Source organism: Nuphar pumila, chromosome 12 (assembly GCF_984573655.1).
Source record: "Nuphar pumila chromosome 12, dmNupPumi1.hap1.1, whole genome shotgun sequence".
Classification (NCBI taxonomy): domain Eukaryota; kingdom Viridiplantae; phylum Streptophyta; class Magnoliopsida; order Nymphaeales; family Nymphaeaceae; genus Nuphar; species Nuphar pumila.
The window spans coordinates 25,318,791-25,337,682 of NC_143260.1; the positions used below are offsets into that span (position 1 = coordinate 25,318,791).

General features: G+C 36.3%; 1 protein-coding gene across 1 annotated transcript; it reads left to right on the forward strand.

The window, feature by feature from the left end:
• The first annotated feature begins 2,256 nt into the window (after positions 1 to 2,256).
• Positions 2,257 to 7,677, forward strand: LOC149820362 (beta-galactosidase 1-like). Its single transcript, XM_089983187.1, has 19 exons — positions 2,257 to 2,544; positions 2,666 to 2,761; positions 2,862 to 2,974; positions 3,061 to 3,127; positions 3,246 to 3,338; positions 3,446 to 3,589; positions 3,977 to 4,065; positions 4,268 to 4,373; positions 4,674 to 4,761; positions 4,932 to 5,050; positions 5,143 to 5,307; positions 5,394 to 5,566; positions 5,679 to 5,788; positions 5,879 to 5,988; positions 6,085 to 6,195; positions 6,305 to 6,415; positions 6,527 to 6,732; positions 6,803 to 7,133; positions 7,219 to 7,677. Exons 1-19 carry the CDS (start codon positions 2,377 to 2,379, stop codon positions 7,327 to 7,329), a joined length of 2,511 nt encoding a protein of 836 aa, XP_089839313.1. The 5' UTR covers positions 2,257 to 2,376; the 3' UTR covers positions 7,330 to 7,677.
• Positions 7,678 to 18,892: the final 11,215 nt, after the last annotated feature.

Genomic DNA, 18,892 nt, shown 5'->3' on the forward strand with positions numbered 1-18,892 from the left:
CATGGTGACTATTTGTGCACAGAGGGTTGTCATCCAAATCCACCGAAAAAACTCAATAAATTCTTTTGACATTCAAATCTCCAAGAATTAGCAAAATGCTGAAAAAGTGTGCAGTATGCTGCAATGCACAGAAGTTCAGGTGTTCACATTGTCACTAGTCAGTTCCAAAATGTAGTAGGAAACTATGGGTATTTTGGTGGCATCCACAGCAGCCTGAATATTCTCAATTTGAGGAGCTCAACTGTGTGAGCCATTGTTTGTGACCCACAAGAATATATAAACTTGGGCTTCTTAATGTGTGCACCCCATTTCTAGGGTTACATCTAGATCAATTTCTCCTCCTTGAATAGAGAATATAACAATATTACTCGAGTATATGAATCTAAGCAGTATCAAGGTACCTTTTTTTTTAATCGGAGAAATCAACCACCCCAAGCGCAGATACCTAACCATGCTAGCTCAGCCTGCCGTACTTACGGTCACTGTACTGTCGCCTGTCGGCGTAAAACTTCGAGGGCATACCCCTCGACCCCAAGGAGTCGCCAAGCATTGGCTTGACACCCATGGGATTTGAACCTAAGCTGCCCTTCAACCATCTAGGCCCCATCCCACTACGCCAAATCCCTTGGGTCTAGTTTCAATATACTTTTTCAAAAGAAAATCTTGTAAATTTCTTTCTCCTTTTGCATGCATAATCTAGTCCAATTTTTTTTTTTTGGTTCCTTGCGTCCAATAAAAAAAATCTAACAGACACACACACACCTATGTCCCTTGGGTCTAGGACAAAAATAGTCGCTAGTTGTAACTTGTAAGAGGCCAAAGGCGCGTCATCATCTAATTACAAGATTACCCTTATTATAAAAAAATACGGCAGCATCACAAATCTCGATATTGGGTTTTTCTTTGCCGGAGGGAAACCCAAGGTGAATAAAAATTTTCAAACTATATTGCTTTTCTCTAGAGAATCTCATAAAAAAATATTGGCCAATGTAAAGGAGAAATATAAAAGATAAAATAATTAAAAAACAATTTATTGTACAAATATCATGTCAATGTCGTCATATTTTTTTCAAAAAATACCAATATTTTAAAATGCCAAGATGTCTTCGTAATCTGTCACATACATACACGCATGACTCGACTGATGATACAAGGTTGACACGGGATTTTCTAAAACTTTATGAAAATATGGCACTAGCCACTAGGATGTGTTTTTTATTTAATTAAATAAATCTGTTTTTTTATGTTTTAATCAAATGTTATCAGTGCGTATCGGCCGGCCGGATATGTATAGTATCTGCAAAAAATCGGTACGCTTCACCCATGAATTGGTTATTTTTTTTTATAAATGTAAAAAATACTTAGATTATTTTTAATACTATTTTAATGACTTTAACAAGTGTCACATTATGATTGACACTTAATATTTTTATTTTTATTTTTATTTTTTGCCATTCAAAACGATTCGCTTGGGTATCGGCCGATTTACCTGAATCATTGGCCAAACGATACATGGCCGATAGAGATACTGACAACACAGGTTTTAATATAATGTATTTTTTATTGAGACATTTTTAAATTTTAGTTAAAACTATTATAATATATTAAAATAATTAATAATATAAGTCACTTGTTTGGGCCGTGTCAACATGTCAGAACACGTCTGTGTCGTGTCACAAGGGACACATGAAGTGTCCCTGTGACGTAGTTCTTAATTGTAATAGCCTATGATTATGAAAATATCATGATAAAATCAAGATACTTTTGAAAAAATCGCCGATATTTGCGATACGCAGAGAGGACAGCATGACTAGCAGTAGAGGGGACAGTACATCCATCTTTTCTTTTCATGGGGTCATGCTTGAAAAAGCAAAGTCTAAAACGGGTAAGAAGGTTTGGTATTTGCATCTCTAATCTTCCTGGTTATAACAGGAAACGGGTTGAGAGTTATTCAAGCAAGAGCAGAATATAGGAACTCTGTTTTCTGTTGCTCAGTTTAACACAGTTTTGAATTCTTACAATGAATCGATGAACAGGTTTGGAGGCTTTCGACCCGAGTCATTAATCTATTTCTGGCAACCGATTCTCGAGTCGACTTAATTAGAAAGGTTAGCAGTGAAGGAATTGTTGTTTGCAGTTCCTGTTCATCAAACAGCAAAAACTAAAAAAGAAACAAAATAAAAGATGATGCTCCGCGTCAGACCAATCAAGGGGCCCCCTTCTCTGGTTTTAAAAGGAGGGAACCCAACCTTCCAAAAGAGCACAGAAGCTCATACCAAGCAAAAAAATTTATGAGAGAGAGAGAGAGAGTGGGAGGAAGAAAAACCTTATTATATTTTTTCTGTCTCTCTTCCTTAGTGAAGGAGAAACTGAAGAATGGGGAAGAGGGAAGGCACCATGTTGCTACCACTGTTGTTAATGTTAGCCACGTTAACAAAGGTGGTATTTTCCTCTGTCTCATATGACCACACCTCAATCATCATCAATGGCCAGAGGAGAATCCTCATCTCTGGGTCCATTCACTACCCAAGGAGCACCCCTGAGGTACATTCTTCAAGAAATAAGGAAATGGGGATGTAGGGTTCTTCCCTTTCCTATTCATTTTTGGATGTTCTGTAAACAAACCAAAGAATAAAAAAGGAAAAAATTTGTTGGGGTGTTGCAGATGTGGCCGGATCTGATTTGGAAAGCCAAAGATGGAGGTTTGGACGTCATACAAACTTACGTTTTCTGGAATGGGCATGAGCCTTCTCCTGGAAATGTAACACCTTTTTCCTTTATTCTCTGCTTCTTCACAAAAATATTCCGTTTTTTGTGGGTAGATTGATAGTATTTTCATTTGATTTTTGAATTTATTGCAGTATTATTTTGAGGGTAGATATGATCTTGTTCGGTTCATAAAGCTGATTCAGCAAGCTGGTCTTTATGTTCATTTGCGCATTGGTCCATATGTTTGTGCTGAATGGAATTTTGGGTTAGTCTCATTATAAAACAAGAAATATATATATTATTTATGCTGGAATATTGTGGTTTACGTTTGTAAATGTTCTAATGCTACAGAGGATTTCCAGTTTGGTTGAAGTATGTACCTGGTATCAGTTTCAGAACTGATAATGAGCCTTTCAAGGTTTGTTTTCTTATTGCTATTGTTGTTTTCTATGGATTTTCTTTTGGTGGCATGCTTGTTAGTTACAATGAAATGAAAATATGGGTTTTGATGGGTTACTTTCATTTGAATTCTGAAGTATGCAATGAAAGGATTCACTGAGAAAATCGTCAACATGATGAAGGCTGAGAGACTGTTTGAATCTCAAGGCGGACCTATCATCTTGTCACAAGTATGAACGGTGTTATTTGAATCTTAATTCAAGGCTAAGCAGGTCACTGTTTGGGAAGCGTTCTTTTTCTTGTTTGTAGTTAATATTTGGTTGTTTTGTATTTGTAGATTGAGAATGAGTATGGTCCAGAGGAGTGGGAGATTGGGGCCCCTGGGAAGGCATACACAGCTTGGGCTGCAAACATGGCTGTCTCACTTGGTACAGGGGTTCCGTGGGTTATGTGCAAGCAGGACGATGCACCGGATCCGATTGTAAGTTTTCTCTTTGAGTTAATGTGTGCAGTTTACTTGCTCTTTATACTACGCTGCATGGTTGGTTTTGAATTTGTAATCGTAAATAAATATGTAGCAACTTTTGAAGCTTTCTGATATAGGAATATAAAGATCAGCCTGTAAATTTATGTTTCACCACTTAAGATGTTATTCCTGATGTGGGAAAAAAGACGGATTAAATTTTCCTGCTTGTCCCAAATGATCTGATATATTTGTTTTTACATTGTTTCTGCTCCTGCATGGTTAAGGTGCAATGCTAATGGTTAGAGTTAAAATATGGTTCTGTTTCAAAGGCAGCTTTAGTGTAAATGTAATGCCATTAGGATTTGTTGTTCTGCTCCTGAACAAAAGTCGATATTGTGACAGATCAATGCATGCAATGGTTACTATTGTGACTACTTCACTCCAAACAAGCCTTACAAACCCAAGATGTGGACTGAAGCCTGGACTGGATGGTAATTATTTGCTCATAATACTTATGTGTCTAGTTGCAAGATGTTTTTTGAATCAACCGTTAATTTGTTCAAATAGATTCATACCATGTTGCAGATTGAGTTTTGACTGTCCTGTAATTAGCACAAATATGGTTCTTTAGAAAATTGTCATGTTCAGTTCATCTGCTGATCTTAAGATTTTGATTTGATTGATTCTTCCAAGGTATACAGAGTTCGGTGGGGCAGTTCCCCATCGACCTGCTGAAGACATGGCATTTTCTGTTGCACGTTTCATACAGAAAGGAGGATCCTTTGTCAACTATTACATGGTAAGAATTAATCCCAAGGTGATCTGTTGAAACTAGTTGAACATGTTATTAATCCCAAGGTGATCTGTCGGAACTAGTTGAACATGTTAATAATCCTAAGGCGATCTGTCGGAACTAGTTGAACATGTTATTAATCCTAAAGTGATCTGTCGGAACTAGTTGAACATGTTATTAATCCTAAAGTGATCTGTCGGGACTAGTTGAACATGTTCCCTGGTTGAAGTAAATTGGCCTTTTCAGTTCTTATCTGTTCAAAAACCAAAGCAGTTGACTTTTATCTTTATACTTTGTCCACTGCAGTATCATGGTGGAACTAACTTTGGGCGAACAGCCGGTGGGCCTTTCATTGCCACTAGTTATGATTATGACGCTCCTTTAGATGAATATGGTATGTTAATGTCTAACATGCATGTGCGTCATTAAAGAAAGATCTCGTGGCTGGTAGCAGCACTTAAAATAATTTGGTTGATGTAAAATTTTGCTAGGAATTCCTGTTGTTCTTTATTCTTGCATCCAAGATCAAGTTATTAAATTTAATCTGTTTAATCTTTTTAATAGGATTGATCAGGCAACCAAAATGGGGTCATTTGAAAGACCTCCACTGGGCCATAAAACTATGTGAACCAGCTTTAGTATCTGGGGATCCTACTGTGGCTTCACTTGGGAGATACCAAGAGGTTGAGTGCCTTCCTCTTTTACACTGATGCTTTACTGGAAACTCACTGATTGCAATGCCAATCTTGAACTGACTCTGTTCTTGGCTCTCCAGTCTCATGTGTTCACCTCAAATACTGGAGCTTGTGCTGCTTTCCTTGCAAACTATGATCAAGGAGCCACTGTGACGGTGACTTTTAGAAACAGACACTACAATCTTCCACCTTGGTCAATCAGCATCCTCCCTGATTGTGCAAATGTAGTGTTCAACACTGCAAAGGTGAAGTTTCAGGATATCCGAGTTATCTGCTCACTATGGTTGATGGCATGATCTGGATGCTCATGAGTTATCAATTACTGGTACAGGTTGGTGTTCAAACTTCAAAAATGCAAATGGTTCCTGCAGGCAACCTAGGATTTTGGGCGTCATATGATGAAGCAGTTGCTTCATATAATGATGATCCCTTCACAGTTGTGGGGTTGTTAGAACAGACAAATGTCACAAGGGATGTTAGTGATTACTTGTGGTACATGACAGAGTAAGTAACTTTGTTTGCTTCATATAGTCACTTGGTTTGTTAATACGGTTGCTTGGATGTCAAGTGATTTCATGGTCATAACGTAATCCTTATCTTTGTGGTGTTTGTGCAGTGTCAATATAGATGCAAATGAGCAATTTCTCAAGAATGGCCAATATCCAGTACTCACTGTCATGTCTGCAGGCCATGCGTTGCATGCCTTTGTCAATGGCAAACTTGCAGGTAGGTTTTCCATGGCTTATGCAGATGTAAAATTATAGTTTCATCAAACTAAAATTTCATTGGTATTCTGAGACCATTGGCTTTTGTCAGGTTCTGTATATGGAAGTCTAGAGAACCCAAAACTAACACTTACCACTGGTGTGAAACTTTGGGTTGGGAGCAACAGAATTGCACTTTTAAGCATATCTGTAGGACTGCCGGTTAGTATTCGTAGATTTTCTCTTACCTTAATCTGAAATAAGACCATTAATAAACATATTCCTGAAATAGTATTTCCTGCTGTTTTGTGAGTGTAGAATGTGGGCAACCATTTTGAGACCTGGAATGCTGGTGTTCTTGGCCCTGTTCAGTTAAGTGGTCTTAATGCAGGTAGAAGGGACTTGACATGGCAGAAATGGTCATACAAGGTCTGTTTAAGCAATTTGGAATTAACTAAAATATATATTTACTGATGAGATGCAATAGATTATCCTGCATTGAATATTTGGAATCAAAACTGGGATCTTTCTTCTTCAGGTTGGTCTAAAAGGTGAATCAATGAGCCTTCACACACTCGGTGGAAGTGCCTCTGTTGAGTGGATCCAAGGATCCTACATGGTTCAAGGTCAGCCACTAACATGGTACAAGGTTAGGGGAACCAAAACTGTGTCAGACTGTCATCCATCATGATTTTGAGCATTGATTGTTTCCAGTCTCACTAAATCTTTACATACTTTTGAACATCTATGTTTCATGCAGACAATGTTTAATGCACCACCTGGATCAGAACCCCTAGCTCTAGATATGGCTAGTATGGGAAAAGGTCAAATATGGATAAATGGGCAAAGCATAGGACGCTACTGGCCTGCTTACACTGCAAAAGGCAACTGTGGAGGCTGCAGCTATATTGGAACTTTTAATGAGAACAAATGCCGGACAAATTGCGGTGAACCTTCGCAGAGATGGTGAGAAGAGTGATGTTTCATCTCAATACATCATAGTCCGAAACTTTCAAACTAACACTATTTGTGGCAGGTATCATGTCCCTCGTTCTTGGCTACGTCCAACTGGGAATCTTCTTGTGATCTTTGAAGAATGGGGTGGTAATCCTTCAGGAATCACATTGGTGAGGAGGACAATGGGAAGTGCATGTGCTGACGTTTCAGAATGGCATCCATCTCTTTGGCACATTAGAACATATGGGAAGCCTGAAATGCCACCAAGGCCAAAGGTTTATCTCTCGTGCACAGAAGGACAAAAAATTTCTTCCATAAAGTTTGCTAGCTTTGGGACTCCTCAAGGAGTGTGTGGAAGCTTCCAGCAAGGAGTTTGCCATTCCCCACATTCATATGACATCTTTGAGAAGGTCTGTTGCAATCACTGTTGTGTGTGTGTGTGTGTGCGTGTGTGAAGAAAATGCAGTTCACCTATTTGTGGCTTTGTTTCTGCAGAAGTGCATAGGACAGCAGTGGTGTGATGTGGTTATCGCTCATGATAGCTTCGGCGGAGACCCGTGCCCAGGAGTCATGAAGCGAGTGGCAGTTGAGGCAATTTGCAGTTAAGTGTGCTGAAGTATAGATACAGGAATGAATGGGTTCATTATTCGTATCTGGCTAATACATGAATCCTATAGTTCAATGCTTGTTATCACTTGTACACACCCAAGATCAAGCCAATTGTTTCAGTAGATTGAACATTTTGCAATAACCGTGGCAAACCATTTAGCAAAAAGTTGCAAATGGTTTGATCCTAGAATTTTAATGTATATGAAGTAGATATGGAATACAGCATGCATGTAATACAAAATATTGTGGATGAGTGAAGGATGTAGTAGCTCTAGAGCTTCCACAGGTGTAAAAATATCCTTGTATGAAAAGTTACAGTAATGAAGAGTTTGTACTCTGTTTCCAGTGTTCTGTTCCATGCTTTCATCTTTGTGAGCTTAAGTTCTAATCATGTGCACTTTCTAATTAAATCAATCACTTGGTCATCGTCCCATATAAATGAACAATTCCATTGGGCAGAAGTTGTAGCCATCATCATGGTTTGAACACTAGGATCAAATAGCTTGATGCTTGAGAAGCTCTTATAAAATTATAAGCCAAGTGGTGGAGAAAAGGATCAGAGAAATATTTGAGATTTTAGGTAGATATTAATGTCAAAGTTTCTTAGAGAGAGGGATTGGATTACATTGTGGTTTTGTTGATTTTATGATAAACTGAATTTGGAACTAATGTGCTTAAAACAATCCAAGATCTCTAAATGAGCGGCTACAACGCCATCTTATCACTGAGTTTTATCATTCAAGCGACATTTGAATGCATCGACAAATAAGTCGGCCAGAGATATTTGTCTCTATTTTGTGGTCCTGCCCACTTACCAAACAAGGGATAAACAGTCCATGTTTATTAATACAATACTGGACTGCTGGACTGTTTTATCTCAAAAAAAGGGGCATAAATAGTCAATGACCATGGTGATAAAACGCTTTTTTTCAGTAAACATCGGCAGCTAAATTCTCGTGATAAATTGATTTTTTTTCTGTTGCATTTTTTTGGTAAAAAAAGGGCAGAAAAATAAAAACCAAATTTTAATTAATTAAAAATCTAACAATAAATAAACACCTGGTGTTTTTTATCAGAAAATATCGGCCAGCCAATTTCAAAGAATGGGCTATGCCAATGATTATCTGTCCGAGCACTCAAACGGGCCCATTAATGTCAGAAAGTATAGTACAAAAGCTGTGTACAGACATGGAACAACAATGAGGTCATATTAAGGACATTGCACAAAGATAAAAGATATACGTCCCACCAAATGGGATATGTCTTTAACTCCCACCTAATTTTAACGCTCTTGAACAACTGGTACTCATTTAATGTCTCAAACCTGCCGAAGTACAGCAGAAAAAACTAGCCTTTGTGATTGCTTAATTACTCATTCCTTCTTGTGATGATCGTTACAGTAGTAGTTTGAATTTTGATCCCCTTAGAACCAAAAGGGCAAAAAACGATAACAAGTGCTTGACACCATTTTTTAGAGGGTAGGTTGGGGCCTGTTTATTAAGGTATCTACTCTTTTATTCCACTTCCCTAGATTGTGAAAACCAACTCACTCTGTCCTACCATCATTATTTTACTCCACTTCCCTAGTTTATGAAACCAGCTCATTCCATGCTAAAATTTAGGTTTAGCAATTTCTTGGAAAGGCAATTGCAGAGAGAGAGAGAGAGATTTGTCTGCTCCCATTTGTAAAGTTATAAATTGCTTTCTAAACAATCTTTACTCCTTTTTTTTATAAGATTGAAACATGCATTTTTGTGTGAAAGTGTTCTTTTTTTTTTGTTAGCTTCCCAACGGAAAACACCCACCCCTCCCCCCAAAATCACAAATTGCACATTATCAAGCCACCAATTGATAAAGTCCTTGAGGTCACCATGGAGCACACCCAACTTTGACCTGGCAAGGTGACAAACTATGGTCTTTTCTAACCAGGAAGGTGGCATTATTTTTTGAAACCTGGCTCAATGACATTGCTGCATGTGCCTTGAATTTTAGACCGGCTTGGCTCCATGAACCTGGTAGCTGGGATTGGGATTGACCTTTCCTAATTTTGCATTTCTTCTTTAATTTGCAAGGGTTTGGGATTGACCTTTCCTAATTTTGCATTTCTTCTTTAATTTGCAAGGGTTTTCTTGTGTAATTGGGAAATTGTATTCTACTTGGAGAGAGTTATGAGAGTTTTGAGTGTGGGATTTTCTCAAAAGTTTTAAGAGAGCTGTGTAATGTCTCTGCACAAACTTTGCTTCCCTTTGCTCATGGATGTAGGTCATAAACCGAATCAAGTATACCTGTGTTCTTCTTTAGTTGCTATCCTTTTTATTATTGTGGTTTATTTCTATCTTGCTAGTGAATTCTTAACAGACATAATGGGAACTCAACTTTGAGGTTGTATCGAACCCAACTTGTTACTTCTCAAACCGATCAACTCTTAAGATCTTTTTCTCCAAAATGATTGCTTGAATGTCTTGTATCTAGGAATAAACTCTCAATAATCGATATTAAATTTGTTCATCATCCAATAAATTTTCAATTCATATGACTTGAACTTGTATCCAAATTTCCCTTCATAATAGACACTAAACCATTATGTCTTCATGTATTCTTGATAAATATGAGTTAGGATTGGGGTCTAGTTAAACGGAAAATGATGGTACTATACGACAAAAAATGGCGCATTTCTCAAATTTACAATTTTCAAAATTTTGTCCGGTGTTCAAATTAGCAAATTTTCAACTGTAGAAGGTTCTTTTTACTTTTCATAGAAGTGAATTTACTTTATATATGTGAACTTCCTTCCAAATATTCAAATATGTGATTTTCTCTCAAATATGTGAATTTCTTTCTAAATATGCATTTTTTCTCCTACACATTTGTGAATATCCTCCTGCCTATGCCCCTTATGCAATTTTATTAAAAAGAGTCTCGCATATTTTGGGGACACATGCAACCATGAGTTGCAAAGGTCCCTAAAAAGTATGCACCATTTTTTGAACTAAATACTCCCACATTTGCCAATGTCCGTACCTTTGCACACGAATGTCCTCACATGTTTGCGAACGTTCTCTTGCTTGTGCCCCTTATGCAATTTTAGTAAAAGAAATTCACACATTTTGGAAAACTTTGCAACTCGTGGTTGTGAATGTCGTATTTTATTTGCAAATGTCAGGACATGTTAGGCAAACAAGAAGCCTGGTATTTGCAAATGTATCGCTAAAGTTTCTAGCGATACTCATAAAGCGTTGTTAATTAACGCCTTTAATGATGTTGTCACTAAAGCCTTTAGCGATGCTTCAAAAGTGCCGCTAAAGCCTTTATGAAAAAAAGTATATATTTAAGAGAAAATTAATATATTTAATAGAAAATTCATATATTTGAAAAAAAATGCATATTTAAGAAGAAATTCAGATATTTGGTAGGAAGTTTGCATATCTGGAGGAAAATTCTCTTGTGCGAAGGGTAAAAAGATTTTTATAGCCAAAAAGTTGTGACATCTGACGAATTTTGAAATTTGTAGAGCATTTCAAAAAATGCAGCCTTTTTGAGGTACAGTTCATTCATTTTCCATTAGTTAAATGGATAAGGTTAGCAAAGTTGGGGAGGTGAAAGTGGTTAGGATGAGAATTGTAGATTGGGAATTTTGCAGGAAATTAGGATTTTAGGTATGATTTAAAGGAAAACAAGGATGACATGGACAAAAAGTGATCAACCAGGTTTTTAAGGAAAGATAAGGTCAAGAAGGATAAGAATAGGGCTTATTGTCATATAATCATCAATATTTTTTGAAAAATCTCAATTTTAATGTGATATTCTCAATTGTTGATATTTTGCCCATAAAAACATGACATTTTCAAAAGATAATGTTTTAATGTGATATTAACACATTGAAAACAAATTTTCAAAATTTTGTATTATTTTATAAGTTTACTATAGTTATATGCATATTTTACAATCTTATATATATATATATATATATATACCGTTCTTTTCTCGGGATTTTTTTTTGTGAGAAACCTAATTTTTGAAAGCAGCGCGAGACTTTTCCTTGCCGAGATTTCACCGAAAGAGAGATTTGTGACTAGGGAAGAAGGTAAGTGAAGGTGCAATAGATGTAACTTGTTTAACATAACATATGCTAGATTTAGGCATGAAAACCTCAAAGTGAATGTCATTATTTAGACCCATATGTGACTGGGAGCCACATGCATGGTTTTGGTTTCAAAATGCATCTAGCTTTTTTTCTTGGATTTATAACCCAAACAAACCACACCCAGCACAAAGACCTGGTCGTGCTGGCTCAGCCTGTCATACCTACGGTCATCGTGCTGGCAGCGTAAAACTCTGAGGCTAGGACGCCTTCCCTCCAGGGTTTATGCTGTACATTGGCTTGCACAGAGGGGCGACGTCCATGAGAATCGAACCTTGATTGCCTGTCTAGCAGCCAAGGCCCCACCTCACTACGTCAACCCCCATTGGGGGCAAAATGCACCTAGCTAGTAGCTTCATGTTTTTGCAACCGTAACTCTTGTGAAAGTTGTCTAACTAGGGGAACATGTATTAACTCAACCAGACTTTGGCAATATATAATGGAGGTGCATTAAAAAACTTGGGTACAGACAGGACTAGGTTTATGTAAAGTTCCTTTATCATGTAAAGGCAGGGGGAGAACGTGAGGGCCACCCGTGCAAGTGGCTGGCTTGTCAAGTTCCGGACCATAAAGTAAGGCCTAGCTTTAATTTTTAGGACCTTCTAGATCTTAGAATTCTATTTTCATGTGATTTTTTGTCATTTTGTCAAGTTTTGTTTGGGGTTGGGAAGATATAATAAAATGTATGTGAAAAAATCAAACATATAAATAATACAAAAATTTTGCAAAAAAATGCTTTTCAATGCATCAATACTGGTATTTTCAAAATGCGAAAAACATGTTTTTTTGCAAACAATAATAATCATTAAAAATAACACATTAAGATTGCAATATTTTCAAAAATATTGGCAATATTTGCTACTATGTTTTTTTTTCCTTGACCAGAGAGTACTTTGTTTTACTACTATGAAAAGGGCCGCTCTTAAGTAATAGTGATGCTCTTATGGGCATTTTGGACTGCTTAAACTTGAAGGTCGTGTTTTGCAACTTATCTCAATGGACAAGGACATGCCTATAAAAGTTTAACAAGTATAGAATTTTAGTCCTGGACATTCTTATCTTACATATTGAACAAAAGTATTTATCTCAAGAAAGTTCACATGTCATTTATTTAACTTGTTACAATTTAAAATATTGCTAGCATGCTCATAAATTCTTTATAAAATATCAAATGCCATGTTTGTTTACCTTCAGTATTTTAACTTATATTCATGGCACTTGCATCTTGCCCCTCCTAACAGGAGATGTAAACCCAGTCAAAGAGGGTGATTACCTTTCTAAAACTTACCTAGGTAAGCCTGAACTTGGTTTATGAATTTAATTTCTTTGGAAAACAAATAAGGTATTTTTAATCTATAATAAGAAAAAAAACACTGGTCATGAGGGCCCCAAAGGGGTTTGGTGTAGTGGGATGGGAATTTGGCTGCTAGGCAGGTGGTCTAAGTTCAAATCCCTCTTACACAAGCTGAAGCATAACAACTCCCTTGGTGCAAAATGTAAGCCCACGGAGTTTTATGCTACCAGTGCAGCGACCGTAAGTATGGTAGTCAAAGCCAGCGCGGCTAGGTCTTTGATCCTGAGGGTGGTTTCTCCGTGTAAATATAAAGAAACACATGTCATGAGCACTCTGCTCATCTAGTAAAGGCAACTCATGACCATCACCAAGCTGAAGTCCAAACCCATATTATGTGTACTCTGTTGAGAAAGGAGCACTTTACACCAATGAGCTTGCAGCTCGCGTGGGATGTGGTTTTCCTCTGATACCCAAAAAAACAAAAAACAAACACAAAAATGTATATGAAAGAAAGAAAAAAGAGACCCTTGCAATTCAATTTGGATCCAGATCCGGCCAAAGGTTTGAAGAGATTCAACAAGAAAGTGGATCGATTTGATGCAGCACAAAGAGGTAGATGGTGCACCATCTATTAATGGACAAGAACAAAAAGGAGCACTCAAGAATTAGATGGTACTTCTACCAACGGCAGCAGCTAGTAAGCTTGTTTTACCAATTGCTGAAAGTTGGAACACTGTATTTCATGAACTTGGTCATGTTTCCTGTTAGTGCCGAACTGTACCTTCATGTATTGATCAGTTACAATAGGCTAAGAACTTTCCTGGTCCCCAAATGAAAATCAAGAAATAATGTGATTTAGACACCGTACAAATAAATGATATTGGAGTTCAAATTCAATTTCATCTGCCCCATTAGTTGAAATTCATACTTGAACCATATTCTTATGCGTGCCAATCTAGGCAGAAAGAGAGGGGCTGGTCTCTATGGGAGGCAATCTGCTGCAAATGTTTGCTAAATCTTATAGCGATTTCTCCCATTGAAATTTTTTAGATAAATTACAGAAACAGCTTAACTTATCAGCTATTTACAAAAGGCCTCCCAACATTCAATCATCTACTTTTTAACTGCCTAAGATATAAAATAACATTGTTCTTTGTTTTGGGGGATAATTGGAGAAAAATTCACCTTGTTTGCCAAGTTTATTGGCGTAAAACTACAGGCTCCCTTTTCTTGGTGGTATTTCCTTTTGATATTTATATGGAAAAACCTCTCCTAAGATCATAGACCTAGCCATGCTGGCTCTGCCTGCTATACTTATGATCTTTGTTCTGGCAGTGTAAAACTCTGTGGGCTTTACCCCTTACAGCCATGAGATTTGAATGGTGACATTTACAACTCGTCTTTATCGGATGAACAGAACCCTTATGGGAGGCATTCTTGTCCTGTCGAATAGACAACTCATTTTTATGTGGTCTTACAGTATTTTATCAAACAAATCAATAATGACAGTCACTTTCTAATTTTAACTAAAGGAACGTCAACTGACTGATTTTAGGTGCAAGTATGTGTTTGAAATATAACCTATGAAAGCAGGTAGCTAAATGTAAGAACCAAAAAGTTAGTCAGCTTTTCTAAATAATTGATAAGGTAGGAGGCATTTTGTAAATAACTAAAACTTTTAATTAAAAATATGTCGGTTGCATCCCCTATTTTTATAAAGGAAACACAAATCATTACTTGGACTTTTCCTTGGAGGACAATCTCTTCTAACTGCACCTTTTAGCCTGTGTGTAAAATAGACAAGATTATCTTCCTTCAGCATATCAATACCATGATTTTTATACAAATCATGGTATTTATTTATCTTGGTAAAGATGAGAAAAAGCAAATGAGTGACTCAAAGAGGTAAGAAAAGAAGTCATTCCCTTTCTTCCTCTACCAACAAAAGAACATGATCGATTTCATCACCTTTTTCCCTGACAAAATTTTGGTTTGCCACCAACACAAGAATCTATCTTGTTTTGAGCAAGGAACAAACAGTAATATGATTCTTCTGTCAGGGAATGACACTTTGAACTACTAATAGATCGAATAATCAAACACAAGAAAAAACAGCTACACCCGAAGAATAAAGATTTTAGGTGGTTCGTTTACGTTCACAACTGCAATAAGCCTTCTTTATTCATTGAGATACAATACAAGAGTTAGATTACCTCTTTTAAATAAGAGTCTACCAGTTTTACAAAGAGTTTATTATCATTGTTGAATATAACAAGGAGCCTAAGATAAAATTATAAAACTATCCTCTAAAAAAATTACCTCAGAGCTTAATGCCCCGATACCCCACCTTACGAACAGGGAGCACCACCCCACTGCAATCTCTTATCAACTTACCGCAAAATTTGATCTACGAAAATTAAGGATTTTTGTCTAGGTAAGAAACAGACTCTACACTCCTCCGACACCTTATTCATTGATCTATCTAGACGAAGTGGTTATGACTTACAATCAACCATGTCATTGTTGGCCACGATCGTGATTTTCGACTGTGATAATTGAAGGATGATTTCGAGATAATGAGAGAGATGTTATGCTTTTCCATTTGATATATAACTAGTACATGCATGCAACCTTTAATGTTTGTTTTAGTGCCTAAAGGTCACAAGCACACAAAAATTTGTTCTAGTGGGGTATCTCACTAAAATTGAGAAACCAAGGGTTCAAATAACTCATTTAAAGTTGGACATAAGAAAACAAAAAAAATTTTTGTTTAGGTAGAATAGCACTATCTTGAGCAAAAATTTGTGCACCAACTTTTGTCACCAAGTTGAAATAAAGAAAAGAATTAGTTAAGCAAACGTCATGAAAGAAGTGTGTTTTCTTTTGGACTAGCAAACATGATTTAGCCGTGCAAGCAAAGGATCTTGGGCTCATGTCCTCTTCGAGATTATGCAATTCTTGATTGCATGGAATGTTGGAAGCACTTAGTCTTGCTTATCTAGCAACGATTGATAACTACCCTTACCATCCCTATGTCACATCTTTTGTTGTTTCCTTGCAACATTTTGGATTACATTTTTTTTTTGTTTTTGTTTTGGAGAGGGATCGCATTCAAAGACTGAACAATCTTGGAATATTGATACACAGGGGCGGAGTCAGGAATTTAAGCCAAGGTGCTGCCATCCTCGAGCTGTTTCCGGGCGCAGCTGGTCTCGGGGGGATGCCCTCCTTGTCCTGAATTTTGGCCTTACATTGTCGATTGTCTTGGAACTCTCGACCTTGAGAGTGATCATCTTTCCGGTGAGTGTCTTAACGAATCACAACAGAAATAGCGAAACGTGAGACGCTAAACTGGGTTGGTCTGTCAAAAAAGAAAAGAAAAAGATCAAAACAAAATACTGTGGCAAATAAATAGAGCAACAAATCGAGGATCAAGTAACAAAAGCCATGTCCCTGTGAAAATAAAATAAAAAAATCTAAAAGTTTGGGTGTTTCAAAGAAGAAGAAAAAACATATTTGTGTGATTCGTCCAAAAGAGATGGAAGATCAATCAAATCCCAGATCCGACAAGGCATTGAAAAAGGGCATAAGAAAGAATCAATAAATATTTGGCTAACTACATAAAAAAACAACCAGATCGGCATCTAGAAGATGAATTCTTATGAAAGAAAAAACTCCAATTAAACCAAATCATATATCTACCTTTCAACCAAAACCACAAGAAAAAAGTGCAAAATAAAATAAAATATTCACATGTGCTAGAAACAAAAAAAAAAACAGGTAGACCTTTCAAGATCAAATCAATATTTCAAAATGATCAAGTCAGGCTCTCCCAAAATTCAAAGAAACCGATTGCTTGTACACAAAATAAGTCATTGCACGAAAATTACACACAAATAAAAAAAATAGATAACCACAAAAATAGAAGCAAACAAATGCATCATCTATAAGAAAGAGAGAGATAGGTTAATGGTTAGCGTATCAGGGGTGGGATTTGAGAACGAAAAGGGAAACAAGTGCATGTCGGCCCCCTTTGTGTCAGGCACCAGTGTGAGCACTGCCCAAAGAGACTTTGTGTTTAACAGTCAAATCCAGTGTGAGCAGGCTAGGGCAAGTTCACAACCTGAAAGAAAACAAATGGTGATTTTTATACATAGGTAATGTTTTATCATTTAGGATGCCAAAAATTGGTCGAAAACTTGTATTGTCCTATAAAAATGATGCATTCTTACAAAAAACTGAAGATATGCCAAAAAAAATTGCATGTTCAAAATCACTTATTTTTTACTTTTCAAGGTCATTTTACCCTTCACAACATATTTTTGTAAACTTCTTGACCTTCGCAAAAATATGTTATGAACCTTTGAATATAGTTAAAATTACCGAGGAGATTTTGCAATATATTTGCATGAACCTCCTCATGTTTGCACAAATATGTTAAGAACCTCTTAATGACTAAAATCACATAGGAGATTCACAATATATTTGCTCAATCTTCTTCACATTCGTATAAATATTTTGCAAACCTTCAAATATGATAAAAAATCATTGAAGAGATTCACAACATATTTGTGCAAAATTTCTCATGTTCACACAAGTATGTTGTGAACCTTCGACTATGGTTAAAATCACTGAGGAGATTCACAACAAATTTATGTGAACTTCCTCATGGTCGCAGAAATATGTTGCCAACCTCCAAATGTGGTTAAAATTAAACTAAGAAAATTTGCAACATGTTTGTGTGAATCTTCTCACGTTCACACAAATATGTTGCAAACCTTCCACTATGGTTAAAATCGCTTAAGAGATTCACAACATATTTGTGTGAACCTCGTCACATTCATACAAATATGTTGTGAACTTCCAAATATGGTTAAAATCATCAAAGAGATTGACAACATATTTGCACTAACCTCCTCATGTTCGCACAAATATATTGAGAATCTTCGAATATGGTTAAAATTGCCGAGAATATTTGCAACATAGTGATAAAAAGAAACATAAGTATTTATATGAGTATGAAATCATGCGACTATAAGATGTCAAGATATTTTATGTGAATGTCAAAAGGTTCATGTAAATATTATGTGAATATCCTTAGTTTGATTTTGATCTTTCAGAAGTTCGCAAGATATTTATGTGAATGTCAGCAGATCCATACAAATATTATGTGAAACCCTTTTGATTGATTCTAATCTTTCGTACGCTCACAAAATATTTGTGCAAAGGTCTACAAACCTGCATAAATATCATGTGAATCTTTTTAGTTTGATTTTAACAATATTTAAAAATTTACAACATATTTGTGCGAACGTGAGAAAGTTCATACAAATATGTTGTAAATCTTCTTATGATTTCAACCATAGTTGGAGGTTCGCAACATATTTGTGCATGCGAACGTGAGACTATTTACAAATATCTTCAGTGATTTTAACCATATTTAGAGGTTTGCAATATATTTGCACAAACGTAAGGAGGTTCAATATATTATGAATCTTCTTGATGATTTTAACCATATTTAAAGGTTTGCAATGTATTTGTATGAATGTAAGAAAGTTCTCACACAAGTATATTGGGAATGTCTTCGGTGATTTTAACCATATTCAGAGGTTCATAACATATTTGTACGAATGTCAAGAGGTTCACATAAATATGTTGCGAACCTCTTCAGTAATTTTAACTATATTTAGAGGTTCACAATATATTTATAAGAACGTGAGGGGGTCCATGCAAATATATTGTAAATATCCTCGATGATTTTAACCATATTTAAAAGTTCACAATATGTTTGTGTGAACGTGAAAAAGTCCACACAAATCTGTTGTGAATCTCCTTGGTAATTTTAACTGTATTCGAGATTCACAACACATTTGTATGAATGTCAGCAGGTCTGCACAAATATGCTATGAAGGGTAAAATGGTTCTAAAAAGACAAAACTAAATTATTTTATACATGCGAAAGATTTTGGCATATTTATGAGTTTTCACAAGAAAGCATCATTTTTATAGGATAGTACGGTCATTTTTCAAAATTCATTCTAGAAGAAGCCCATAGAAACTCCCGTAGCAATTATTAAAACCCATGAATATGGCAACACACAAAAAGTACAAAAATCATAGTGTCC